The sequence below is a fragment of the Macadamia integrifolia genome, chromosome 3 (assembly GCF_013358625.1).
Source record: "Macadamia integrifolia cultivar HAES 741 chromosome 3, SCU_Mint_v3, whole genome shotgun sequence".
Classification (NCBI taxonomy): Eukaryota; Viridiplantae; Streptophyta; class Magnoliopsida; order Proteales; family Proteaceae; genus Macadamia; species Macadamia integrifolia.
This window is the reverse complement of record NC_056559.1, coordinates 9,367,265-9,395,174: the sequence shown is the minus strand read 5'-3', so window position 1 is coordinate 9,395,174 and position 27,910 is coordinate 9,367,265. Positions and strand designations below refer to the sequence as shown.

General features: G+C 38.7%; 2 protein-coding genes across 2 annotated transcripts in view; both read left to right on the top strand.

Annotated features, from left to right (window-relative positions):
• The first annotated feature begins 11,433 nt into the window (after nucleotides 1-11,433).
• On the top strand, nucleotides 11,434-13,556 carry LOC122074818 (phospholipase A1-Ibeta2, chloroplastic-like). The gene has a single exon (XM_042639786.1). The coding sequence runs from the start codon at nucleotides 11,542-11,544 to the stop codon at nucleotides 13,141-13,143; it is 1,602 nt and encodes a 533-aa protein (XP_042495720.1). The 5' UTR covers nucleotides 11,434-11,541; the 3' UTR covers nucleotides 13,144-13,556.
• Nucleotides 13,557-27,251: 13,695 nt separating this feature from the next.
• The window catches only part of LOC122074030 (anaphase-promoting complex subunit 6), a 47,529-nt gene continuing 46,870 nt past the window's right edge, over nucleotides 27,252-27,910 (top strand). Inside the window, exon 1 of the mRNA XM_042638814.1 lies at nucleotides 27,252-27,656. Coding sequence (XP_042494748.1) covers nucleotides 27,411-27,656 — 246 coding nt within the window. The 5' untranslated portion in view covers nucleotides 27,252-27,410. The remainder of the gene's footprint in view (nucleotides 27,657-27,910) is intronic.

Below are 27,910 nucleotides of genomic sequence, written 5' to 3'. Positions count from 1 at the left end.
TACAAATTTAAAACTTACATCGACATCAAACAAAATGATAGATAAAACTATTTTTCTCCCCAAATATCTTTGTCGTTAACATTCAATAATATCCTGTAACAACTTCAACGTGTGAAGAATAAGCATGATAAACATTAATATAATATATTGAATGATTGGCACTCAGCAAAAAAAATTAAAAATTTGAGGTCTGGCCCCTTCTCACCTCCAGGGAGCTAGAATTGGATGCGGCCCAATGGCCAAGATTCCGATTCACTTAGTTATTTTTTACGGATTTTCTAGGTTGTTAGTCTAAGGTTTGAGGTCCTCTCCTGCTGATGGCAATGCCGAAGGTGGGGTTGATTTCTCTTCCTTAGTCTAAGTCTTGTAGAGTATATCCTTCCTCTTGTATTTTCTTTCTTTTAATTAATTCAATGATCTTTAGCCAAAAAAAAAAAAGTTGAAGGTGATATCACGAGAAATATAGGACATTGAGTTAGCTTCAAGTCGGTGAAAGAATCAGGTAGATCAGAGTTCGGGGGAGAGAGATATGGTCAATTAAGTAGACATTATGTTCAACAAGTTAAGTCTTAAAAAATGTCAAAAAACAGGAACGTGTTTAAAACGTGTTTAGAACGGAAATGCTTGTCGTTTGCTATTTTTCTAAGTATCTTTGAAAAGCATACGGGAAACGTGTTTTAAACAATAAAAAAAGAGAATGTGTTTAAAACGGAGTTTTAAACGCGTTTTTGCTAACAGTGATCCCAACTGCTAGATATGTAGCAATGAAATTATATCCGTCCCGAATGATTTATTTAGGGGACATAAATTACGTCTGTCCCTAAAATCAATCACAATTGCGATGAAAATGTTCGTATCAGAAACTGGGATGGTAAGTTTTCTGTCCCAATTGTTAGATATATAGGGACAGCACAATAGAAACGGAAATAATCCGTCTCAAATATTACAATGATATAGTTTTTGTCCCAAATAGTCAAAATTTAGCGACGAATTTATATCTGTCCCTAATGATTTATTTAAGAGACAAAAAATATGTCCATCTCTAAAAAAAATGTTACAATTCCCCTTTTTTCTTGTAGTAACGCTTACTCTTATCTCTGCACTAGGCCAATTTTTGAGCCCTTTCCATATAGATCAGGCCTACCCATCGATCCTAAGCCTAACCCTAAGTGGTGACTCTAAATATTATGCTTCCCAATCCCTAATATCTTCAAATTGTCATTAATATTTCTCTTAGAAAACCTTAATGAGCAAAAAGAGATGGTCTATGAAATAGAACCCCACATATCTCTGAGTGGGGATACGATAGTGCGAAGCCCTCAGATACGCCTAAGAGAGGGTCGGACTCAAAAGTGACCATTAGCCTCACAATGGAATGATGAGCTTGGAGGGGAAGGACATGATTAGGTGATAAGGTGGGAGTGGAGAAAAGAATTTGGTTTAGATGGGAAAGCTAGAAGGGTCTCGAATATAGAGGGGTGAGGTACTGTTGGGAGGGAAATTTCAGTTGAGATTTGACCGGTCTCAAGTTGAGGGGGGTTAGATTCGGTTGGGTTTTAATCGGGATGGACAAGGTTAGGGCTGATGAGAAACAGCAAATTCCAGCATATTACATCTAATTCGAATCATAATTAGATTAGTACTAACTGGACCTGATTTTAGGTTATTAAACCTTTGCAATCCATATATGTAACTTAAATTTGGCCCACTTGGCTCACCATGTGGTAAACAATACAGCTGTCACACCTGTACTCGTTCCATTTTATAAGGGTTATATAGTAAATCCATGGTTGATTACTAAAACTCTTGACTTCTTAGATGCAACCAATCCTAGAATAGATCATCTTGCCTTCGCAATCAGCTTTTGTCTCCACTCAGCTCATATCAGACAACATTTTCCACCGCCCATGAGTTATTTCACTATATCTGACATCATAAGAAAGGTAAGACCAAATTTGTTGCTATTAAATTGGATATTCGCAAGGCTTATGATAGACTTTATTGGATGCTTATTCAGCGTATGCTCTCAGCTCTTGAGTTCGCTAACCATTGGATCTCTTTAGTTATGAAATGTATCACTAAGGTGAAATATCAAGTGGTTGTCAATGGCGTAACTAGGGGTAACATTACTCCCTCACGAGGGATTCGTCAGGGGGACCCCTTTCTCTATCCATATTTATATTATGTCCCTAGGTCCTGAGTATTATTCTCTTGAAGGCTGAATCCGAGGATCGTATCAAAGGAATCAATGTTCGTAATTGTACCAAGTCCATTTCTCACTTGCTCTTTGCTGATGATTGTTTATTATTTTCTAAGGTGAATCTATAATAAATCCATAAGCTGAAACTATGTAATATCAAAGATTCTTTTCACGAACCCCAAGGGAGGAGTTACTGAGTTGGCTAACATCAACACCTCATAATTAAAGGATCATGAGTTTAACTCTTCTTGAGACCTAAAAAAATAAAAAAAAAATCCTTCCATGGCCTAGTTTCAAAAAGCTTCTTTGTTAGGCTTTCTGTATTAATAGTGTAATCCCAACCTAACAAATTGAGATAATAATCTTTTAGGCACAGAGAAGTTTTGAAGGTGAACAAAGAATCCTGAGATCGTCAAACAGAAATAATATTCTTTTTCTATCTTTTCCAAACTTGGAGTGTAAGCTGAAGTTAAGTTTGAAAAGTTTATGGGTCAGATATAATCGTTCCTCATGACTCATGAGTATTGGACTTCCAAAGCCAAAGCTTATACATAGGGATTTGATTTTTTATTTATTTATTTTTTTTTTTAATCTGAGAGGATGCTTACGGTGATCATTGTGTGTCCCATATGTCTGTGGCGTAAGAATTGTTCTTGAACAGAAAATTTTATCCCATACATAATATTTTTAATTTGTTTCCACACAGTCATTAGCCTTTCTTCTTCTTTGCATGCATGTCTCACACACATCTAGCAACAATTAAAGCACCAGCAATGCTACCTTTCCGGCGCCACGCTATCTGTACACATTACTTTTTTTCTTTTTAAGTAGAAAAACATCATTTATTCAATCACTGTGTGTACAAACTCATGGCAGAAGATAAAGAAATCCCTTGCAGCTATGGATAATCAACTGTACACGTTAACCCAATGCAAGTGTGTAATGGGACGAAGAGGGGGGTGTAGGAGGGGGGGGGGGGGAGATAAGAAACAATAAGTATTTTTGTATTTTAAAATTATAATAATCCTAAAGTACATGCTTGGTACGGTAGTTTATTATCAACTTGGCCAACAGTTACATAATTGGGATAATTAGATTCTTGACTTTGGAAAGGTCAGCCTTTTTTTATTTTATTTTATTTTTTCTTTTTTTATGAGGGCTGACATTCCAAAGTCAAGAATCAAAATATGTAACTTTGGAAAAGTCGTCAGCTACTTTGTTAATTTTATGTCAACTTTATCGCGTATAATGGAATTCAGAAGCCCAGCCAATGGCTGCCCAGATCTTCTACGATGGATATAATTAGATGATTACTGCACCTCACCTCCCACGATAAAGGATCCAGACTCAACCAATGAAAGTGTGGAAGAACATTTTAAGATGAAGAAGCATGTAAGTGTGCACATGTATAAACGCAGAAGGTACGCATATGCATCCTTTTTCCTAATTAATTTTTTCTAAAGATGCTTAATTTATAAATATCCTAACCGCCAAGGGGGAACACTACAGGCATCACTGACTCATTCTTGCAATTTGGGCTTAAAATGTTTGGATGAGAAACCCTATATATGAACTGTGAAAGCAGCCGGCCATAAATAGAATGAGAGAGACAGAGAGGGGTACCACAAATGCATGTTCGTGCAACTATTTATTTGTGTCACTCATTATAGGATATATATTTTACTAAAAATAGCAAAAACATGAAAGAGCCTTCAAGTGTACTTGGTCAAGTCCAACCCGGCCTCTCAATAGGAAGTCTAGATAGTTCAGGATTGACCTAAATGTATGTTCTCACAAAGATTTCTGAAGATTGAATGGAATTCAGATAGGAGAGGGAGAAGGGGAGAATTCTTGGGTAAGCCACATCAAATCTATATTTAAACTATCATACCAAGAATGCTAGACTGGACTTGACTGTATCCACCATGTTCCATGAAATTTAAAAAGCAAAGAGGGATGTCCAATGCATGATGGACCAAAAACTTCATACAATATTAAGGAGCAAATTATCCGTTCATGTGCAAGGAAAACTAGTTGATGAGCTTAATTTTAGGAGATTATATTATAAATTCACAATTATTAGGAAAGATACAACCAATTAAGGCCAATCCTAATAGAAATCCCTTTGAAAAGGACAAATTGAACATAGCCTTCTGATGTTTGCCTCAAATGACTTGAGGTTGATTAATTATATAGCACTTTAATTGGGTTTTTATTTTTAGGATTTCTCTAGGCTGATATATAAGTTATGAGACTAACTAAATCAGTCATATCTCCTCATTATCTAACCACCACCCCCCCCCAGAAAAATTGTGGAAGCAGAAACTGATCAAGGAAATTAAACTAAGGGGCCGTTTGATTTTGTTTCAATCGTTTCTGTGTCTAGAAACAGCAAAAACGGTTTCTCCCGTTTCTGTTCCAAGAAACAATTTTTTTACCTCAAAAAAGTGTTTGATTTTTCTGTTTCAAGAAACGGTTTCTTATGTATGTATCATTAATTACAGTTGAATCCTCTGCTTCTTGTGTGACTGATTTTTGTTGAATTATTGTCAATTATTTTGAGATGATCTAACCTAAACCAATGGGCAACATAACCCTAATCCATCGCCTCATACGCCGCTGCGGATCCCACAACGCCATTGTACCATTGCCCTCTCCATGTTTTCTCTCTCTCTCTTACATGACCATGTGGGCCCCATATAGATTATAATACATACAAGTTTTCTGCAGCTACTTTCATGTCCAGTAGAATATCATAGAGAGACCAAGATCAAGATCCATTATCTTCATTTTTTACCATACATGTCCAGGAGCTGCTGCTTTGCATCTTTTAGAGCTGATGCTATGGCAACTGCCTCGATTTCCTAGGCTGATCATGTGCTCCTGCAGAACCCTCCATGGATTTGATTAGCCATGCCAACGATCCCACATTCTTATTTGATAAAAAAGCAGCAATGCAAAAAATGTTTGTTGTTGTAAGCAATACAAGGTGCTTCATGCATGGGTAGTGTTGACTCTTTTACATGGTAGACAAGATTATGCCATCTTTCTTGGCATTGTATACATTCCTCAACCTGCTTTGTGTGCTGTGTGTGTGTATCATTGATTGAAATCATTCCCAAATTGACTCCTCAAAACATGTTTCCAAGCCTTTACAGCTTCATCACATGGGTTCCACCAGTAGTCTTGCCAATTGAGCATCTGACTCAGGTAGATCTTCACATATTGACCACAAATGTGAAGCAGAGGATTCAACAAAAATCAGTCACATAAGAAGTTGGTTTTACCAAGCTATGTGTTTGTTCAATTTCTTCAGTAGAACCCCAAGTTTCACACGAGTTGAGGACAAAAGTGAAGTTAAACATTGCAAGAAGTATTGAAATAGTAGTCCAGTGACAATTTTGTGTGGCTTACCATACTGCATACATCGACTACCAAGTCATTATTCATTACCAATGTCCATGAATTCACAGCGACTTTTAATCAAACAGTTGGGGAGTGTAAGTCCAACCTTGTAGAACTCCTTAGTACTTTACAAACTCCCTCTGCCGTTACTCTATATCAAAGCTTCCAATCCAAGAATCTTCAACCCAGAAGCCCTGATAATGGCTTTTATAAGACATTGGATGAATAGAAGGAACGAGGTAAGAGAGGGCTCTCAACTCCCTCTGCTGTTCCTCTTTGCTTTGCATCATTTTATCAAACATATGAAATGCACTGCCAAAAAAACAACTCTATTGCAAAGATTTTGTATTGGAATTGCAACATTCAACTCCAAAAACATGGTCCGACAGACTCCTAAAGTCTAGCAGTAACCAAGATAACAAAACTGATTTTCTCCTTCGTAAGATTGACGAGACCGAGCGACGATACAAAACGTGAGTAACGAGAGGTGTGAGAGACAAAGAGAGAGAGAGAGAGAGAGAGAGAGAGAGAGAGGTGAGAGATGTGAGTGGTAATTAAACTGCAATGCAAATCCCTAACCGCATCCAATCCAGGTTCCATACCATTACAGAGATGAAATCAACTCGAAATGATACCTGAGAGACGTCGAGCTTTGCGAGAGAAGAGAACTTCGCAAGAGAGCAGAGAACGTTGAGCTTCCAATAGAGTAGAGAACGTCGAGCTTCGCGAGAGAGCAGAGACGGTCGTCGAGCTTCGCGAGAGAGTTGCAGATTGTGGAGAGCTACAAGGAGATAGAGAGGGTAGGGGAGTCGGGAGTCGGGAGTCGGGAGTCGGGAGTCGGGACTGGGGACTGGATTTCACAATTTTTCTGTCACTTTTTCTTTTAAGAAACAGAAAAACAACTAATAGCTATTTCTTCAATCCTGTGTTTCTAGGAACAAAAATAGTTATAAATATCAATTTTTATTTTATAAATAGGTGAAACAGAAGCAAAAAATCAAACAGAAAATATGATGTTTTTCTGTTTCTGAGTACAGAAAAAAAGAAAAACCGTTTCTAAAAACAAAATCAAACGGGCCCTAAAATGTTTTTGTTGGGTCTCTGAGATTATTAAGATGAGGGGGGAGGGTTCCCTTCACCATCCGTGTGCAATTGTTTAAAATTTCGTCTTAGTTTAGCAAATAAACCAAGCAACTGATCTTCAACTGATTCATGGAGTTTTAAAACTGCAATTAAATTAATTCCGTGGCTATTCTTACAACAAGAAGTTCAAAATAAATTTAAATAACTAACCAAGACACCATGCTTTGTGAAGTATAACGCTACCCTATTTGTTACTTGGTAGTACATGTGTTAGTCCATGAATCCATGTGATAGCGGAACTTGCATACATCACAATGGCCAAATTTTGGTCGAATTACACATGAAAAGTTGCTCAAAGTCTGATTCAAAATTTTAGTAAAATTACGAAATTTCCATCAAATAGATATGAGTATAAAACACAAAATGTCATCTTTTGTAATTTTAGTTATTTCCTTTACTCATTTAAACTGAAATTGAACTAACGAGATGCTTACTTGGTCATATATCATTTGGATGAACAGACTAAGTATCAAGTGGAAAATAGTGAAATGTTAGAATTCTTTTTTTTTTTTGGTAGGAAAGTTTTATAATTCAAAAGTAATAGCGACATGAAAGAATAATTTTAATACCAAAACTTCAAGAATTCATCTGTTTCAGGTAAAAAAAATAAAAATTATAAAAGGAAACCACTCAAGTAAAATCAATAAAAATAAAACAGGATTTCACTTTAAAAAAAAATGTCTTTTATGTGATTTTGTACATTTACTCAAACAGACAAAAATAAGATGAATATTGCACAATGAGATGCAAATCTCTATCCTGTGTTAGCCTTCTACCAAGTTAAAAATCTCAATTCTAATGTATGACCTACAATGTGATGACTTTTTTAATATTTGTATTCTCTATTATTGAATTAAATTTCGCCAAAGTTGAATTCTTAATAAATTTTCATAATTTTATATCTCCATTTTGGAAAAAATTATTATACTTGGCCAAAGTTACTAGATCGATAGATGATAATGTAAAAATCATGTCCACCAGACTTGAGCATCAATGGAGCTCCTGCATGTAAGGGTGTCAATCGGTCCAGAACCAGGTGTTCGGTCTATTTCCGATTTCGGTTTCAAGGGGGATTAGTGTGATCTAGAACCGATCAGGTCCCATCTTGGTTTTGAAAATTGATACTCGTACTGAACCTGTCTGGTTTTGGTATGGTTCCGGTTCCTATTTATGTTTTGTATTCATTTCTTCTTGGGTTCCGATATTCAGTTTTAAATTCGATTTTTCTATGTAAAAGACAAAATACAAATGCTCATTCACTTAGTTATTGATCTTTCCCAACAAAAGACGATTTTGAACTTAGATTATAGCTATAACTCTATAATTTCTATTTAAGTTACATCAAGAGTTTAGTTTTAAAAAAGGAAAAAGTTACATCAAGTTCTTCGGTTCGATTTCGGTTGGAACCATTGGTCATTGACATAGATCCAGATCTAGACCAAACTGAATTATAAACACTCATTTCAGATCCAGGATGTATCCATATTATAATCGGTTTGATTCAGTTTAGGGTATTCGATCTGAAACTGGATTCACTTTTAGGTTTCAATTCCGATTTGACACCCTTATATGCATGCTTAATATTACTTCAACATAGTGAGAGAAAAAAAAAATCAATAGATATTTTCACAAATTAACTCCAACCAATTTTTTAAGGACGGAGTTTTCCTATGGCCATGGTGAATGGGAATTCATTCACTGTGGGGATTTGGAAGCGTGTAGGACCTATTCAGGGTATTTTGGGAAAGTTCTAAATTTCTATAAGGGTTTGTGAACCCTAGGATGGAGTGGTAAACCTCACCACCTGGTGAAGGAGAACTTTGTCCATTAGTCAATGTTCACATAATCTCTCTTGATTCATACACACCAATAATGACAGGAACTTTCTTACACGCTTACTTTAAAAAATAATTGTGATTTGATGATCAAATATGGTCTTAAATTTTGTGGACAAATTAAGCTGCAGGTCCACAACAATTTCTCTCATGAGAAAACATAGCTTTGAGACCTAGGTTCACGGGAAAGTGTACAATAGTTGTTAGATTACCAAGTGTGTAGGGATATAATGGAATGAATACGAAAACATGAGAAAGAGCAATCGGTTGAATTAAACTCCGAAATTTGATACACGAAAACACACAAAAAGCTTAAACCATAATTTCTCTCTATTCAAGAGTTGAAATAACCACATCATCCATCTTTTTTTTTTTTTTTTTTTTTTTTTTTTTTTTTTTTTTTTTTGCTAATGACGGGTATCTAGGCCTTTGCCTAATTAGTCCCGCGGGCCCATATTGACCTCATAACCGCATGAATAAGGTCATATCGGGTTGAATAAAAACCATTCAACTTTCATTTAAAGCAGTGAAGAGCACTAAACAACCTCTGTGTGAGTGGCCCAAGGTGTGCATATTCAGAGTCAAACTTATGACATCCGAATTTATAGTTCGTACTAAGTTTGTTGTTCACCAAGTGCACATCATCCATCCATATATGGCAGTACAAGGCGGAAAGTAAAAACCTTTTGCCATATTGAAAAAAAAGTCCCCAAGACCCTGGAGTAGGGTCTCTCTCTCTCTCTCTCTCTCTCTCTCTCCTCCTCCTCCTTACGTAGTGAGTTATTTACACTCACAATCTGTCTCTTTCACATATGAATCATTGAGTTTACACTCACACTCTCTCTCCTCTTAGGTAAAATGTAAACCTGCAGGGAATTAATCTCCTGGTTTATGAGGTTTCTTCCCCCCTTACATAGAGATTTAGAGAGTGGGTTGGTCTGACTTTTTGGCTGCCCAACTCTTTCCTTCCCTTCATGATTACTTTATCTTCTTTCAAATGTGAAACTCAAACCTCAAGATGATACTCCAGTTTCCTAGTCAGCCACACAAAGGAGTGGAACCGCGTTTGGTACGTCTAATATAAAGCAAAAAACAACATAGTATATAATAATGACCTCATGAACCTTATTTTAGAGAGAGAGAGAGAGAGAGAGAGAGAGGTGTAATCTTTTAATTCACAAATGCTTCTCGTTTCACATGTGAATTACAAGTTTACAACGTTACGCGTGTTGTACCCCACGCCTACCATCACCGTCCCACTAATACTATATAAAATAAAGTAATGTTTCCTAATTGATAGACCTTGGGACAAAAAGGCCAAAGAGGGCAAAAAGTGATATTTGGTAGTTTTTTTTTTTTTTTTTTCGCTAAAAGTTCATTTGTATTAAAAAGAAGAAAAGATTCATAATTGGTCGTTGAAAAGATTACAATATCAACTTTTCTATGTGCAATATACATAGATTTTGGCAGAAACTATCTACTTTATAGTATATCCATCCTATTCATGAAACATCTATTTCTAATGAATTTATTGGATGGTTGATGAAAATGTGTAATGGAAGATAAATTATGTAAATTTATTAGGGAACATAAAAGACTGAGATAGTTTTTTCTTTTTCTTTTTTTTTTTTTTTTTTTTTTTTACTATTGAACTTGAATAGTAACTATATATGTTCATATTTTCTAAATGATTTTTGTAATTATTCTTCTATTTGTTGGAGTCACGCAAGATCCCATATGATATGTTTTGATAGGATTGGAGGAGGAGACACGAAATTACCAAAAAAAGAAAAAAATTCAAGTATTCTGTCCTGTAAGAAATATATATATATATAAAGGCAAGTGTTTTTCTTTGAACATAGTCACTCTTAGAGAAAAAAAAAAAAAAAAAAAACTATATGTTTGCTTGTGTTCTTCACAACTAGACACATGGGGTGGATTGTGAAAAGATACCTCTATCCTGACAATCCGCCCCATATGTCTAAGTATGGGAGAACGCGAGCAGACAAGCTTCTTGTGTCCATTTTTTATTTATCTTATTTCTCTTTAAAGAGTAAGAAACTTTTGTCCACTTGCATGACCATTGAGCCAATATGCAGACCAATGGAAAGCCATAGGAAGTCATGTAAGTGGTAGAGTTTTTTTCTCCAAATAAAATAATCAAATGTATCTACCTATAGCCTATCTATTAGACATTTTCCCCATTTTATTATTAAGAAAAAGGAATACACCATTGGGCTGCCCAACCATGTGTTTGCTTCTCTCCACCTTCGTAGTGAAAGACCCTCTTGCCTATGGCTGTCCTTCCTGGAGACTATGTTTGTTGCCCAATAAACTAACTTGAAGCGGCCGTGTACCCAACCCTTTCTTCCTTTATTATTTTAGGGCTCTTCATTTATCTAAATTACCCATCAAATATGTTTTCCTTGCTGTCAAATCTCAATTATGATTCTACACCCCAAAAAAAATCTCAATCATAAGGGTGTTTTGGGGCCACTTCCGATTATATTGTCACCAGGCTACTTATTTAATTAAACCTCTACGCATGGTTTAAGTTTGAACCTCATCTAAATCTCTCTCTCTCTCAGTTTAAATTTAGGTATTCAACTTCCGTAGTGGATCGATTTTCTTTATACCAGACAATCTCTTCAACTACACGAACTCATGAACTATCTTTGAATATTAAGAACTCCGCGGACCAATACCATTCTACGCTTTACAGATTACTCATCCAAGTCTACGAAGCTTTTCTTGCGATTTTCTTTTAAAAATTGGAGAAATCCCCAGGCATTCCGTCTATATATAGGACATTGGATTATTCCTCTTTCCACTTTAAACTGGTTGGACACATCCACCGGAAAGGTCTCTCGATCGCCTTCCATCTATCAAACGCCTCCAAGTCGAAGTCCCCCTCTGCGCTTCTTATTCACTCTCTCTCTAACATCAAACGAAAAATCTATGATCGCCTCAACGATTCCAACCCAGAACGGACTGGCTTTCCAGGCATCACGTTCCGCCAGCTTTTGTCGTCGCGGGTCTCGTTTAAACCCTCTCACAAAGGCCTTTGCTTCCACTGAAACTTTAAATTCAGAGAAGACTCGGAGCCACCTTTCCAACCTCGAGAAGCTACTTGAGAAGCAGGCCCCACCACCACCACCACCGCTACAACATGATACAAAACCTTTTCTCAAAGATTCCGGCAATGGGTCGTCGTCGGATAGCAGGCTTAGAAATATCTTTCAAGGTTTGAATTTGTCAAAAATTTGGCCGGAAATGAAGGCGGCGGCGGAAGAGATGTCACCGCGACACCTGAACCGCCTTCAACGCCTCCTCTCGATGTCGGCGGAGTATTCCCCCAGGAACAGTCTCGGCAGCCGGTGGCGGGAGTACCATGGGTGCAACGACTGGGCTGGACTTATTGATCCCTTGGATGAGAATCTCCGGCGAGAGGTCGTCAGATTTGGTGAATTCATCCAAGCCGCATATCACGCCTTCCACTCTGACCCTGCCACGTCAGATGAAGGAGCAGTTCCTTTGCCGTGCCAGGTGACATTGTCTGATAGATCCTACAAGATCACCAAGGGTCTTTACGCCACATCATCAGTAGGACTACCTTCTTGGGTAGATGACATGGCCCCCGATCTCGGCTGGATGACGCAGCGCTCCAGCTGGATCGGCTACGTGGCGGTTTGCGATGACAAGAGGGAGATATCAAGGATGGGAAGGAGAGACATAACCATCGCGCTTCGTGGGACTGCCACGTGTTTAGAATGGGCCGAGAACATGAGAGACGTCCTAGTTCGGGTCCCGGGAGAGGAAAACTCTGGACGGAACCAGCCGGTCAAGGTGGAATGCGGGTTCCAGAGTTTGTACAAGACTCCCGGTTCAAACATGCCATCTCTAGCCGAGTCGGTGATGGAAGAGGTACGTAGATTAATGAACCTATACAAGGGTGAGACGTTAAGCATCACGGTGACGGGTCACAGCCTGGGTGCAGCTCTAGCCCTGCTAATTGCCGACGAACTAAGCACCTGTGAACCTGAAATGCCACCGATCGCTGTTTTCTCCTTCGGTGGTCCACGAGTTGGGAACCGGGCTTTTGCGGACCGGGTCAGAAATAACGGAGTGAAGGTGTTAAGAATCGTGAACTCCCAAGATGTGATCACGAGGGTACCAGGGATGTTCGTGAGTGAAGAGTTAGACCAGAAGCTAAGGGACAACAGCAAGGTGGCAGGGATATTGAACGTGTTGGATAACATGCCATGGGCATACTCGCACGTGGGAACAGAGCTACGTGTGGATAGCAAGATTTCACCGTATCTAAAGCCAGATGCTGATGTGGCATGTTGTCATGACCTGGAAGCATACCTGCACTTGGTGGATGGGTTCATGGGGAGTGATTGTCCGTTCAGAGCAAACGCGAAGAGAAGCCTAGCGAGGCTAGTGAATGAACAAGGGTCAAATGTGAAGAAATTGTATAAAAGGAAGGCTAAGGACTTGAGTTTGAATCTTGAGAAGCATGCAGTGGCCATCCCAAGTTGTTTGCCAAGTCCATCGTGAATCAACTCTCAGTTTTGACCAAAATTAGGGGCCGTGCCGGGCCAGGCGATGTGGCCGTGTGGGTGGTTGGGGTGGTTCATGACTGGCTTCTCTGCCGTTCCAAATCTGATGGGGTTATTACCGATCGAAGATTTGAGAAACTTTGATGCACGCACTACCAGCTTACAGGTGGACATCAACAGAATATTGGGCTTAGTCAATTGATTATCATTTTTGGAAAATGAAAAACTGTTAAAAATTATAGGAGTTGGCCTTGTACGCAGTCACTCCTCAAAGTCAAATACAAAAGAAAGAAGGAAAGAACCTTTTACATACTAATAAAATTAAATGGAAACTGAGAATGTGCAATTCAGTATGTTCTAATTTATATACTCTAACGCTTAGGACCCCCATTTATTTTAGAGCATTCAAACAACAATCTCATGCGAGTCATGAGTACGTGCTGCTTCTCTTGGTAGTTATGAAAACATGCTTTTTTTTTTTTTTNTGCGTACCTGGTTGATAAAAAAGATGAGGGTACTTGGCTCGCATTTCATCCTCTTTCTCCCAAGATGCTTCTTCAAGTGAATGATTAGCCCATCGCACCTTTACATAGGAAATGGAGCGGTTGCGAAGGGTTTTCACCTTTCGATCCAAAATTTCAGCTGGCTGCATGTCAGCTTCAAGGTATTATGGCTCCACGGGTAATACATAAGAGGGATCATGAACGTATCGCTTCAGCATGGATGCATGGAATACATTATGAACATCCCCAAGCGAAGGTGGCAGAGCAAGCATGTAGGCTATTGAGCCAACCCGGGCTAAGATCTCAAATGGTCCAATGTATCTTGGGCTCAACTTCCCCTTTCGGTGAAACCTTTGCAACCCTTTAGTAGGAGAGATCTTGAGAAATACCTTTTCCCCTGGCTGAAATTCGATGTCTTTTCTGCAGGTGTCCGCATAGCTCTTTTGACGGGACTGAGCTGCTTTAATCCGTTCTCGAATAACGTCGACTTTGTCACAAGTCATCTGTATCATCTCAGGTCCTAACATTCGACGTTCACCTACCTCATCCCAATACAAAGGAGTTCTGCACTTCCTACCATATAATGCCTCATACGGAGCCATCCCAATTGTAGCTTGGTAGCTGTTGTTATAGGTAAACTCCATAAGAGGTATGTATTCTTCCCAACTGCCACTCATCTCCATTGTACATGCCTTGAGCATGTCCTCTAATATCTGTATGGTTTGCTCCGACTGACCATCCGTCTGTGGGTGGAAGGCAGTACTCAAATTCAACTGCGATCCCAAGGCACGCTGTAGGCTTTTCCAAAATCTGGAAGTGAACCTTGGGTCCCTATCTGATACAATGCTCACTGGCACTCCATGTAATCGCACTATGTTGTCCATGTAAAGTTGTGCTAGTTTAGCCATGGAGAACTTGGTCTTGATGGGAATGAAATGAGCAGTCTTGGTAAGCCGATCAACGATCATCCATATTGCATGCATTCCCTCAGGTGTACATGGTAGTCCGGTGACGAAGTCCATTGTAATCCTCTCCCACTTCCATTCTGGTATTGGGAGTGGCTGAAGAGTACCATAAGGTCGATGCCTCGCCGCTTTTACTTTCTGGCATGTGAGACAAGTCGCCACATACAGAGCTATTGTGACTTTCATGCTTGGCCACCAGTAATTTTGCTTAAGGTCTTTGTACATCTTTGTACTTCCTGGGTGGAGTGAGTACTCGGAGCTATGTGCTTCTTGCACTATCTTGTCTTGTATATCCAAATCATCGAGTACACACAATCTGCCTCGAAACATCAATGCCCCATCACTGGATAAAATAAAATCCGGGTCGTTCATTGTTTGATCTTGAACCTTAACTCGGATCTGCTGCAATTCAGGATCCAAAGGTTGTTTCATTATTACCTCTTGCCTAATAGCCGGATGCACCTGTAGAGTCGTCAAGGATACAGTCAACCATTTAAGGTTTTCTGGTTGACGTTCCAATTCTAAGGTTGCTCCTTCATATAAGAGGGCTTCATCCATTAGCATCGCCTCTTGCACGAGTGGTGGGCTGACTGCTAAGCATGACAGTGACACAATCTGTGCCTTCTAACTCAATGCATCTGCCACTACATTTGCCTTGCCGGGATGATACTGAATGTCGCAGTCGTAATCCTTCATGAGCTCAAGCCATCTCCTCTGTCTCATGTTCAAATCCTTCTGGGTGAAGAAGTACTTCAGACTTTTGTGATCCCTATATATCTCACACTTCTCTCCATACAAATAATGTCACCAAATCTTAAAGGCAAAAATGACTGCGGCTAGTTCTAAGTCATGAGTGGGGTAGTTCTTCTCATACTCCTTTAGTTGTCGGGATGCATACGCTATTACTTTACCGCGTTGCATGAGAACGTAACCCAAACCAACTTTGGAGGACCTTCAGGGATGGTCAACACAGGGGCCGACACCAACCTCTTCTTCAATTCCTGGAAACTCTTCTCATATTCCTCTGCCCAGTCGAATTTCACACCCTTTTTGGTTAATTTAGTCATTGGTGCTGAGATTCGGACGAAATTCTTGATGAAACGTCGATAGTATCCAGCCAAAACCAAGAAGCTTCTAATTTCAGTGACATTCTTGGGGCTTTCCCATTCCACTACTGCTTTCACCTTATCAGGATCTACTTCGATTTCGGCTTTAGACACTACGTGCCCCAGGAACCCAACTTGTTCAAGCCAGAATTCACACCTGCTATACTTGGCAAACAACTGTTGTTCTCTCAACCTCTGTAACACCATTCTCAAGTTTTGAGTGTGCTCCTCTTCGGTCTTGGAGTAGATCAAGATGTCGTCAATAAAAACAATTACCCATTTATCAAGCACATCCTGAAATACTCGATTCATTAGATCCATGAATGCTGCCGGTGCATTGGTTAACCCGAAAGATAACACCAGGAACTCATAGTGACCATACCGAGTCCTATATGTTGTCTTGGGTATGTCGCTACTCTTTATCTTGAGCTGATAATAGCCTGACCGAAGGTCTATCTTTGAAAATACCCTGGCTCCCTGCAATTGGTCAAATAAATCGTCAATGCATGGCAATGGATACCGGTTCTTAATGGTTAGCTTATTTAATTCTCGGTAATCGATGCACATACGCAACATGCCATCTTTCTTCTTGACAAACAACACTGGGGCACCCCAAGGTGAAACACTTGGGCGAATAAACCCCTTTTCCAATAATTCCTGTAACTGCATCTGCAACGCCTTTAATTCAGTTGGTGCCATTCTGTATGGAGCCTTAGATACTAGAGCTGCTTCAGGAGTCAAATCTATGGCAAACTCCAACTCTCTATCATGTGGTAAATGCATCAGATCATCTGGGAAAACGTTGGGAAACTCTTTAACCACCTTTACCTCTTCTAGAGGTGTAATCCTTGCATCAACATCAAGTACCGATGCTAAGTAACCCTGACATCCACTTTCTAGCAATTTTACCGCTTGAAGAGCAGAGACAAGGACCTTCCTCACCCGTTTCATTTTATCTGCTCGGTATACCAATTCTTTCCCTTCTTCTTTTGTCACCCCAATCAGCTTTTCAACACACATCACATTAGCTCGATGAGCCGACAACCAATCCATACCCAGTATAACATCAAAATTCTGCATATTGAACTTAATGAGTTGTGCCTCAAAATTCTTTCCATTAATTTCCACTGGGCACGGCCCATACACCTCCTTCAACTGTGTAACTTTACCCGTAGGCATACTAATAATCATTCTGTGATCTAGGATCCTGGGTGGCATCCCAAGTTTATCTGTAAATCTCTTAGATGCGAATGAATGAGTAGCTCCTGAATCGAATAAAACATAGGTTGGTATGCCTGATATGGGTAGGATACCTAGTGTAACAATGCATATAATTTCAGCAGGTCATCAATATTAATCATAATGAATTTCTTAATTTTACTTCTGTACTGGCCTCAGCTTCCTCGGTTGATAGAGCATACATCCTTCCCTACGGTTGATTCCCCCGAGCTAAGGGAGGTCGGTACGCAGAGGGTTGACTGGAGGGCAAGGCTGGTCTGACCCGACAGTCTTTTGCATAATGCCCATATGAATGGCATGATTCTAAATCCCAGAATCATTTGAATGACCTACAGTGTACAGAATACAAGAATGAATAATGGAAATAAATCGATCACATACCCGTTGAGTGTGAATAAAGTCCCTAAATCAAGGTTGACGCTTGTACCACGAACTATGATGAAGAACTACGCAATGTGGGTCCTTCTACTGAGATCTCCTACAGCCTCTTACTATGGGATCTTCTTTCTATCTCTACACTAGCTCTGTGAGAAAGCAGTGCTCCCAAAATATTATTATGAAAGTAATAGCTATAGGGACCGTCAATATTCTATTTATAATAAAATTCCTAAACCCTATTCCATTCCCATAATAGAATAGGGCTAGAAGTTTCCTAATTAGAGTGGTCCTTATTCTCTTGGACCCAATAGGTCAATCAATATCAGTTAAGCCCACATAAGAGTCCTAACAATCTCCTACTTAGGCTACACTGATACTGATGTCTTCCCATTGACATCTGGTCAAATAATCCCAAGATTGAATACCACTCAAAACAAACTTTGATCCAATTAATAATCTCTATTGTTGGACAATAGTAGAAAATACACCTCAATATACGGCATATAACTATCTAATGTTACAAACAATAGAAAATTATCAATTCAAATCGTCTGAAAACACAGACATAAGGAATTATATCATAACTATGATCACATAAGATATATCCTTCCTTATAGGTCCGTTCCTGATCTAAAGATCAGCCTACCTTGAAAACCTCACAGGTAGAGAACTTTGATATTAATCAATACTTAGACAAACCACCATTTTCTTATATTAATATCTCACTTTGGCATACAGCCTATGGTTAACAACCACCTCCATGGATTTAGGCTAAATACCGCCATAAATCACGAAGCTTGGCTAAATACCACCATTAACTGTGACATGTCAAAGTAAACCATAATAATCATATAATAATATGATGAGAGAGAATATAAATGAACACTATACTGGAAAGTAAACATCCGCAATATAGATTGTGCTCATAATGTATGATCTAACAAAATAATGCTTATTACAATACCACTATGGATAGGTAAACTCCCACTAAACAAGCATATCAAAAGATTCCATTACACCCATGTTAGAAACATGAGTCTTAAAAATTTCCACTAGAAGAGCTTTGGTTAGAGGATTAGCAACCATCTCTTCAGTAATAATATGGTCAACAACGATCTCCCCAGCATTGATCTTCTCGCGAATCAGAAGATATTTAATCTCAATGTGTTTGGAATTGCTAGATCTCTTGTTATTCTTTGCAAAGAAAACAACAGAAATATTGTCACACGACAAATGTAAAGGCTTAAAGATGGAATCTACAACCTTCAGTTCAGATATGAAATTCCTTAGCCACACTGTCTGCTTGGTAGCTTCATAAAGTGCCACAAACTCAGCTAAAATAGTTTGTTTGACACTCTTCCAAGAAATAGCTTCTCCTCCCAATACAAAAATGTATCCAGAGGTAGACTTTCTATCATCAGTACACCCACTGAAGTCCAAGTCAGAATACCCCACAACTTCAAATTTTTCTGATTTACTGAACACTAGCTTGAAGTCCTTTGTCCGTTGTAGATAGCGCATAACCTTCTTAACTGCAGTCCAATGAGCCAGACTAGCATTAGATTGAAACCTACCGAGTACACTAATTGCAAAGGCAATGTCAGGACGAGTACAAACTTGTGCATACATCAAACTTCCAACGGCAGAGGCATAAGGCTTGTCATTCATTGAGCTCCTCTTAATATCATTCTTTGGACATTGTTGCTTATTCAACTTGTCTCCTTTACTGATGGGTACTTCACCACCAGAACATTTAGACATGTTAAACCTCTTTAAAACTTTATCAAGATATGCTTGTTGTGATAGCCCAAGTAACCCCCGCGGCCTATCACGACTAATCTCGATTCCAAGCACATAACTAGCTTCACCCATGTCCTTCATTTCAAAGTTTTCTGAAAGAAAACCCTTGGTCTCCATCAATAATGTTTTGTTGCTGCTAGCCAACAAAATGTCATCCATATAGAGCACAAGAAAGATGAAACTACTCCCATTGAGTTTCAAAAATATGCATTGATCGATTGGATTCTCTACAAAACCAAAAGAAGTCACAACTCGATCAAATTTCAAGTACCATTGTCGAGATGCTTGCTTTAACCTGTGAAGAGACTTTTTCAACATACAAACAAAGTCCTCTTTACCCTTTTCCTCAAAACCTTCAGGTTGTCTCATGTACATCTGCTCTAACAGCTCTCCAATTAGAAAGGTTGTTTTCACATCCATCTGATGTAACTCTAGGTCAAAATGGGCAACAATGGCCATGACAATTCTGAATGAGTCCTTTGATGAGACAGGTGAGAAGGTTTTCTTACAATCTATCTCCTCTCGCTGAGTAAAACCCTTTGCTATGAGTCTAGCTTTGTAGCGTTCTACTCTACCTTGAGAATCTATCTTGGTTTTAAACCCACTTAGATGCAATAGCCTTACAATCCTTTGGAATTTGTACTAATTCCCAAACTCCATTGTTGCTAATGGATAACAGTTCTTCCTTCATTGCTTCTACCCATTTGTCTGAATGCTTATGATTAACTGCTTGAAGAAAAGTAACAGGGTCTTCTTCTTATCCTATGTCAAACTCACACTAATTCAAATAAGAAACATAATTAGAGTGCAGAGAAGGCTTGCGCACTCTAGTAGACCTCCTTATAGGTTCAGGTGGAAGACTGCCAATATTAGCAGTATCAGGAGGTGATGGTGGGTCTGCAATAGCAATATCTGTCCCAACTTACAAATCATATTCAATTGGAGTTTGAGTGACTATATCATCAGACAGGATGGGATTGAGATCAAGAAGTGAATTTCTCAACTCAACAGGTGTTATCTCAGGGTGTCATACTCCCCTTCTTCAAAAGAGAAATTACGAGGTGTTCCTAGACTCTTTATTGCATTCAACAAATCTAACATAAGTGGTCTCTACAGTTTTGTGTCCTGAGCCAGGACAATAGAATCTATACCCTTTAGACCTCTCTGGGTATCCTACAAAATAGCAACTTGTAGTCCTTGAGTCAAAAAACTTTTTCTTGAGGGTTAAAGACTTTGGCTTCTGCTTGACATCCCCACACTCGCAAGTGTCGAAGGCTAGGTATTCTGCCACTCCAGAGTTCATAGGGAGTCTTATTCACAGACTTGCTTGGCACTCTATTGAGAAGATAAACAACAATTTTAAGTGCCTCTCCCCATAAGGATTCTGGTAAGGTGGTATTGTTCACCATAGAACGGACCATGTCTTTCAGAGTACGATTTCTTCTTTCCGCTACTCTATTCTGCTGAGGTGTTCCAGGCATGAAATATTGAGGAGCTATCCCATGTTCTTGCAAGAATTTTACAAAAGGACCAAGCAAGTGCTCAAAAACACCACTTCTCCCATAATATTCTCCACCCCCTATCGGATCTGACCACTTTGATCTTCTTGGAGTGAAAAAGTTCAACTTCAGCTTTAAAAATCTTGAAAACATCTAGAGCACTAGATTTCTTACTGATAAGGAAGACATACCCATATATTGACCAATAATCAATAAAAGTTATGAAATAATGGTGCCCAATGAGTGTAGGGCCAGGAAAAGGCCCACAAATGTCAGTGTGAATGAGGTATAATACTTCAATGCCGCGAGTAGCATCCTTTTTCCTGTAAATTATCATCTTTCCCTTAATGTAATCTATACATGTTTCCATGTCCTGAAAACTAATATTTTTTAATATCCCTTCCTTTACCAATCTTTTCATCCTCTTGGTTGAAATATGGCACAACCTTCTATGCCATAACATAGAGGATTTCTCATCAATTAGAGAGCATTTCACTCCCACATTCAGAACCTATGAAGAATTACAATTCAATATATAAAGCCCATCAATAAAAGTATCACTACCAATAGAGACAGAATCATGTAATAAGCAAAAGCCAACTTGATTAAAATTAACAGAATAACCATATGAACAAAGTCTAGAAACTGAAATCAAGTTCCTCCTCATAGAGGGAACATAAACAACATCCTTTAAATCAATAAATAAGTCTGAATAAAAAACAATCTAATAGTTCCTATGGCTTCCACTTCAACTCTAGCTCCATTGCCCACGAACACCGTCACTTCATCCTTGCTTGGCACCCTCCTGCTTAGGAACCCCTGCAAGGAATGAGTGAGGTGAATAAATGACGTAGAATCTAACCACCATGAATCAATTAGTACATTAATCAAGGAAGATTCAAAACATACTAAGGATAGATTCATACCATCATCCTTCTTTTTCTCAAGGTAGGTCTTCCTCTTAAAAAAATCATTCTTCATGTGCCCTTTGGCCTTGCACCAAAAACACTCTATGCCACTCATGTCTTTTTGTACCCCAAATTCTTTGAAATTTTACTTTCCCTTCTTGTTCTCCCCTCATTTAAATGGAGTGAATTTTCCTTTCTTAAAGAACTTTTTGATCCCTTTGCTAGGTCTCATAGAAGATGAAGTCTTACCTTGAGTAAGATTGGCACTTTCAACTTTGGTCCTATTAATTGTTCCCTCTTCCTAGGTTACCACAGTGATCAATTTATCCAGACCCCATTCATCCTTCAATGTATTATAAGTAGTCTAAAGAGTCTTGTAGCTCTCAGGTAGAGAATTCAAAGCAATGGTGACCACGAAGTCATCATCAAAGTTAATACATGTACCTCTGATCTTGTTTCCCAGGGAAACCAGTTCCAGTATATGCTCTCTAGCACTTCCTACTCTATCAAATCTAGCCCCATTTAATTGGCTCATGAGATCGTGAGCCTGTGATTTCTTAGAGCTATCAAACTTAGCTTTTATAGCAGTCAAATACTCAGAAGCAGTATCCTTTTTAACAACACTATCGTTGATAGACTCAGGCAAATCACTTTTAATAGCAGCCAAGGACTTCCTATTTGTAGTGACCCACTTGTCATAATCCCCTTTCTTAGTTTGGGTACTGGTTACAGTAGGTTCAGCTGGTTTGGTGGTCCTAGTACACAGGTCTAGGTCCTTGAGAATCATGTAAACCTCTAAGCTTAGGAATATCAAGTACATCAAAACTAGAAGACATCCTGTTGAATATTTCAATAAATAATATTTTATTCAACATACAAACATATATGTAAAAGAATAAATACGTAACAATTAGTAAGATTAAATATTACATGTTCAATTATCAATTACTTCACGAGTGTCAATCGGAACTACATTCCTGACCTTTGGGTCTGAAATATACTGGTCCACTCAAGTTTCTGCTATTACTGCGAGACTTCTTCTAACTTTCAAAAAGTATCGCTATTTTTGGATGGACAACATCTTCTAAGTTGAGAAATCCCTATTCTATTTTTTTTTTTTTGCTTACTTTAATTTTAACTTTTCTTTGATAATGTCACCTTTGGGTGAACATTAGTAACCTTGCTACCAACCATTATTCTCTGTCTTTTCAAACAAAGAAGACATTTGATTTGTATTCTATTACAATGAAGTTGAACTTTACCACTCTGGTGGATTCCACCAAATCTTACTGCAATAGTGTACATATCCATTCCGACAGCTAAAAGTGAGATTGTTTAAGCATGAATAAAAAATATTCATAAAAAAAAGCATGAACTACATTACCAAGAATAAACAAGTTTATATTCTGATATGTAAGTAATGTATGAGTTGATTTTATTTCTTTCAATTAATAGGAAAATTATAAAGAATCATTAAACACCCATACTTGTAACTTATACAAAATAGACCATAAAAGTTGATCAAAACTAAACTCATAATATATCAAAACGAAGAACACAAAAAACTAGACTCAATGCAAGAAATCAGGGTGAAAAATTCTTCACCGTTTGCCCGTACCAGTCATTTGAAGTTACAGTTTTTTTTTTTAGGAATCAAAATCAATCCAAACCAACCGGTTCGGGCATATTAGTTTCGGGTCAATTGGTCAACGACCCAGTCAACCTTTGACCGATTCAAATAGAGTTGGTTATGAGTTGACCCACTGCACCCCGAGTCAACTCGGTAGGGTTTTCGAGTTGACCCGACGATGACTCGCCGCCTTTTTTTTTTTTTTTTTTTAAAATTTTTTGCTCTCTCCTCTGGTAACCAGTTTTCGATGGTGCATGCCAGCACGTTTGGAGGTTTTCAGTGACTTACGGTATACCATCGCGACCATCTTCTTGTGCTCTACAACTTTCGTGAAGAAAGTTTTCCCATATAGGATCTTTAAGCGAGAGTAAGACAATGATTTTCATAAATTGAAACCTAAATCTTTTTTTTTTCTTTTTTTTTTTTAATAATTTCTTGATTCTAGCACCATTGTGTAGGCTCTGATACCAATTGTTAGTGATTCTAAATCCTAGAATCATTTGAATGACCTACAATGTACAGAATACAACAATGAATAATGGAAAGAAATCAATCACATACCCGTTGAGCGTGAATAAAGTCTCTAAATCAAGGTTGATGCTTGTACCATGAACTTTGATGAAGAACCACGCAATATGAATCCTTCTACTGAGATCTTATGCAGCCTCTTACTATGGGATCTTCTCTCTATCTCTACACTAGCTCTGTGAGAAAGCAGTGCTCCCAAAATATTATTATGAAAGTAATAGCTGCAGGGACCGTCAATATTCTATTTATATTAGAATTCCTAAACCCTATTCCATTTCCACAATATAATAGGGCTAGAAGTTTCCTAATTAGAGTGATCCTTATTCTCTTGGACCCAATAGGTCAATCAATATCAGTTAATCCCACATAAGAGTCCTAACAAAGGTCCACCAAGCCCACATACCATCAAATCATGTCATGGCTAGAGCCCATGACCAGAGTTTTTTATGATAATCTCAATGGCAATCTCATTCACACCCACAACAAGTGGGTTCAAACGTATGTATTAGCGATCTGGCTGGGAACTGAGCACCTTCTTGCTATCAAATTCAGTTCTCCCAAGGGTTTTCTGCGCCTTATAGGATGCTACCGTCGCTTGGTTCGCTGCTATACCCACATTGTTGTGCCCTTAACCGATTTCTTAAAGAAGGTCACTTTCACATGCCCGACCTCTGCACACAACGCCTTTGACGAACTGCAGATGACGGTGACTACTGCCCCTGTTCTTCTTCAATTAATTATGCACTTGAACCTTAAGGAAAAGGTTCTTTGGGAAGGATATGGTAATGTTATGACTCATCGGATTGAGAAGCAGAGTGACAAGGCTACCATTTCAGTAGCTAATTTGGCAAGGGAAACATGTGAATTGCACCTCAACTAAGAGAGAGAATCACAAAGGGAAGGAGCAACGTGCGGCCTTGGATGATTGTGTAGAAGGTAATGAAAATAGAAATCCTTTCTTCTCTCTGTCTCTCTCTATTCTAGGAGATAGCTACCCTCGAAGTTAGCATGCGATCTATTCTTTCCGCCATTAACGAATACCTTCGTAATATATATCGATCAAGATCAAGGCTAGGTTTGATCCTTGTTTCTCTTGGTGGGCATTTGCTCTTGTTGAAGGACTTTGCTCTTTCAGTTTGTTCAATTTCACATCATCTTATAACTACTACATGCATGGTTTTAATAAACATATGTATGGTTACTTCCCCAACCTCTCCTATTCTCATGTTATCGATGATAAAAAATCTGACTCCATTGTTTTTGAACATATGCATGGTTACTTCTACATTTTTCTTTAAAAAATTGTTTTTTAACAATTTAGCTCCTAGGACAGATTGTTATGCCAATATGGTATTGGCCTCCATTGATACCAATATTTGAAACTATGCTTTTCGCTGAGCTGCTAATCCGCTACAAAGAAGCTCTTCCTTTGTGCGTGTGTAATCAATACAAACTTCATTTCATAGTTATATGAGGCATCTAAGTGAATATACAGAATTCTGATCAATCAAATATTGCAAAGCCCTGACATTTATTACCGATCCGAATTGAATCATAATAGAATTTTGGTCTTTACTGGTACCATAATGTCAGACCGGGGAGAAGATCAGAATTAGAGATTGATAGAAAAGCAAGGATATGGGCTCGTGTGAGTAGGAAACAAAAAATATCTATTCTAATTCTATTATCGCTATGGGTTCGAATCTAAGAGAAATTCTAGATAATGTTGCCTACCCTGAAATTTTCTTGTCTTTCCTGAATGATAAGGAAATACAAAACAACTCAGGTAAATTAATTTCACTTCACTTTTGTTGCAATCAAACGATCCAAAAAAAGAAAAACAATTCCCTTCACTTCAGTTCTCTTTGTCATCGTCCTTGCAACCAAACATAGCTCGAGAGAAATCTCACATATTGGATGAAGGAACTGTTTCTTGCTTTGATCTTAGTTAGTTAGTTGTAGAAAGATGAGAATTCAAATATATGGAAGGGATTAAAAACAGAAAAAAGAGAAATCAATGAGTACTCTTTATTCTTGACTGGTGTTTTGTGTTTTAGTAACTAGAGAGTCCAAAATTACTTTAAGAAAGAACAAATGGCTCAAATTACGTGTTAGTTGTGGGTTTGTGATGGGACTACTCTCTGACGGAGAACTCTCGCCCTGTATAAAAAATAGTTATTTGTGTAAGGTGATACCTAATTGACATGGATAGGTTTTTTGCACACCACAACTCACCAACTGCGCTAGACAATTGTTGTTGGGTGCTAACGGGTTACTCAAGAATAAAACATGCTAACGTTTATTGACTGTTAGATTAGATAGATTTTTTTTTGGATGAATAGATTAGGTAGATTAGATCTATGCCATTGATTAAGTATAGTATGTATGCATCTATGCCATTCTCTTGTAACTCCTTTCTTCCCATCCTCCCTCTCCAGCCTCCTCCCTTTCTTCTTCGTCTCCGTCTTTATCTCTAGCATTAGCTCCCTTGCCCTCCTCCACCCCCCGACTCCGGCTTCTTCTCCCCCTCCCTCTCTCTTTCCTCCCCCACCTACAGCTTCTTGCGTCTACCTCAACCTTGCCCCCTATGGTTTTGCTACCCTGCCCAATCCCCTGCTATTTGTTGCCACTACAACCTTTGCAATCCTGTATTGACAAGATTCCGGAGTAGAATTCTGCTACAAATTTTAAATATTATTCTAATTTCTTCTGGATGATCATCCTAAATTCCTAATTGAGCCAAGCTTTGGTTGGTTCTTAGAATCTGCAAGATGGTGGGATCTTTTTCAATCCCGGTTCTCTCTTGGCTTCCAAAACATAGTCTACTTCTGCTTAGAAATTGTTTACGTTGTAGCTGTAGTAGCCCATCTACAATCTACACTCTACAGCTAATCCACAAGCTATATAAGGAAGACAAAGTCAGCAAAAAAAGTAAAAAATTCAACAAATCATACAAGAATCCGCCAACAACAATGCAACTCTTTTATTCCTGTGCTTTTCATTTTTAGAATTAGAAGTAGGCTAGAATTCTGTCTCATTTCAAATTCCCCTCTACAAGGTCTATCCATTAGGCTCTAGTATATTATATTCAAAATCCCTTGTGAGGAATATATCATTGTTTCGTTCCTTCATCCATTGGTAGTTTTTGTTATTCAAAAGTCCCTGGAGTAATTGCGGCAAGAGGAGAGCCCAAGTCAAGTCAGATCTACTATTGAATCAGGTCAGGAAGGATTCTGACACGCCCACGTATTCACCAATACAATCAGTTGACCTAATGCACTAAGGAAGATTTCGTGCCAACACCCAGATTAGATCGATATCACTTGAGAATGATCCCATACCGATCCAATGGTAAGCCAGTAAGGTATAAGGGTACAAAATATTATTTATTTAAAAAGAAAAAATGAGGGTAAATCCATCCGATCCAGTCCGATACAGACCGATACGCAGCCCAAGTTTTATAACAAAAACATACCCGAATCTCTACCGGCACAACCGAGTTGTGAACGGGGCGTGTTTTAAATTAGAGAGAGACCCCGCTCTTTTCACATTTTGCCTTTCGCTTTCGTTTTTCCAACTTCCCCTTCTCAGACTTCGGATCGTCACTCCTCAGTCTTCACTCCGGAGCTCCCTTGTTTGTTTCTCTTTCTGATTATAAACCCGGAAGACGATCAGTGCAGTCGATAGCTTCCAGGAATCGATCGCCAAAATGAGAGAGGAAGAGGTAGAGAGGCTGCGAGGCGTGGTTAGGGACTGCGTGAGCAAGCATCTCTACTCCTCCGCCATCTTCTTCGCTGATAAAGTTGCTGCCTTTACGAACGACCCTGCAGATATCTATATGCAGGCGCAGGCTCTCTTCATCGGTCGCCATTATCGCCGTGCTTTCCATCTTCTTAACGCTTCCCAGATCGTCCTTCGCGATCTCCGCTTTCGCTACCTCGCTGCCAAATGCTTGGTATTTTCCATTTTTTTTTATTTCCTTACTACTCTGGTAATAGTTGTGTTCATGCATTTATTGCCTGTACTTGCCTTCCGGGTATTGCTTGTTGATTGGTTCTCAGATCTAGGGTTTGTGTATGTTATCGTGTTTCTCTGTTTGTTCTACCGTTATTCTTATGTTTCTTCTTTGTCGAATTATTTGCTTATTGATGCATAAAGTTTACTTGGAAGATGAAAACGCTTGATAGCATCTTTTACTTTAATTCGGTA

Bases quoted from the DNA above. Each gene is read 5' to 3' on its own strand.
- LOC122074818 (XM_042639786.1), top strand. From the start codon at position 11,542: ATGATCGCCTCAACGATTCCAACCCAGAACGGACTGGCTTTCCAGGCA.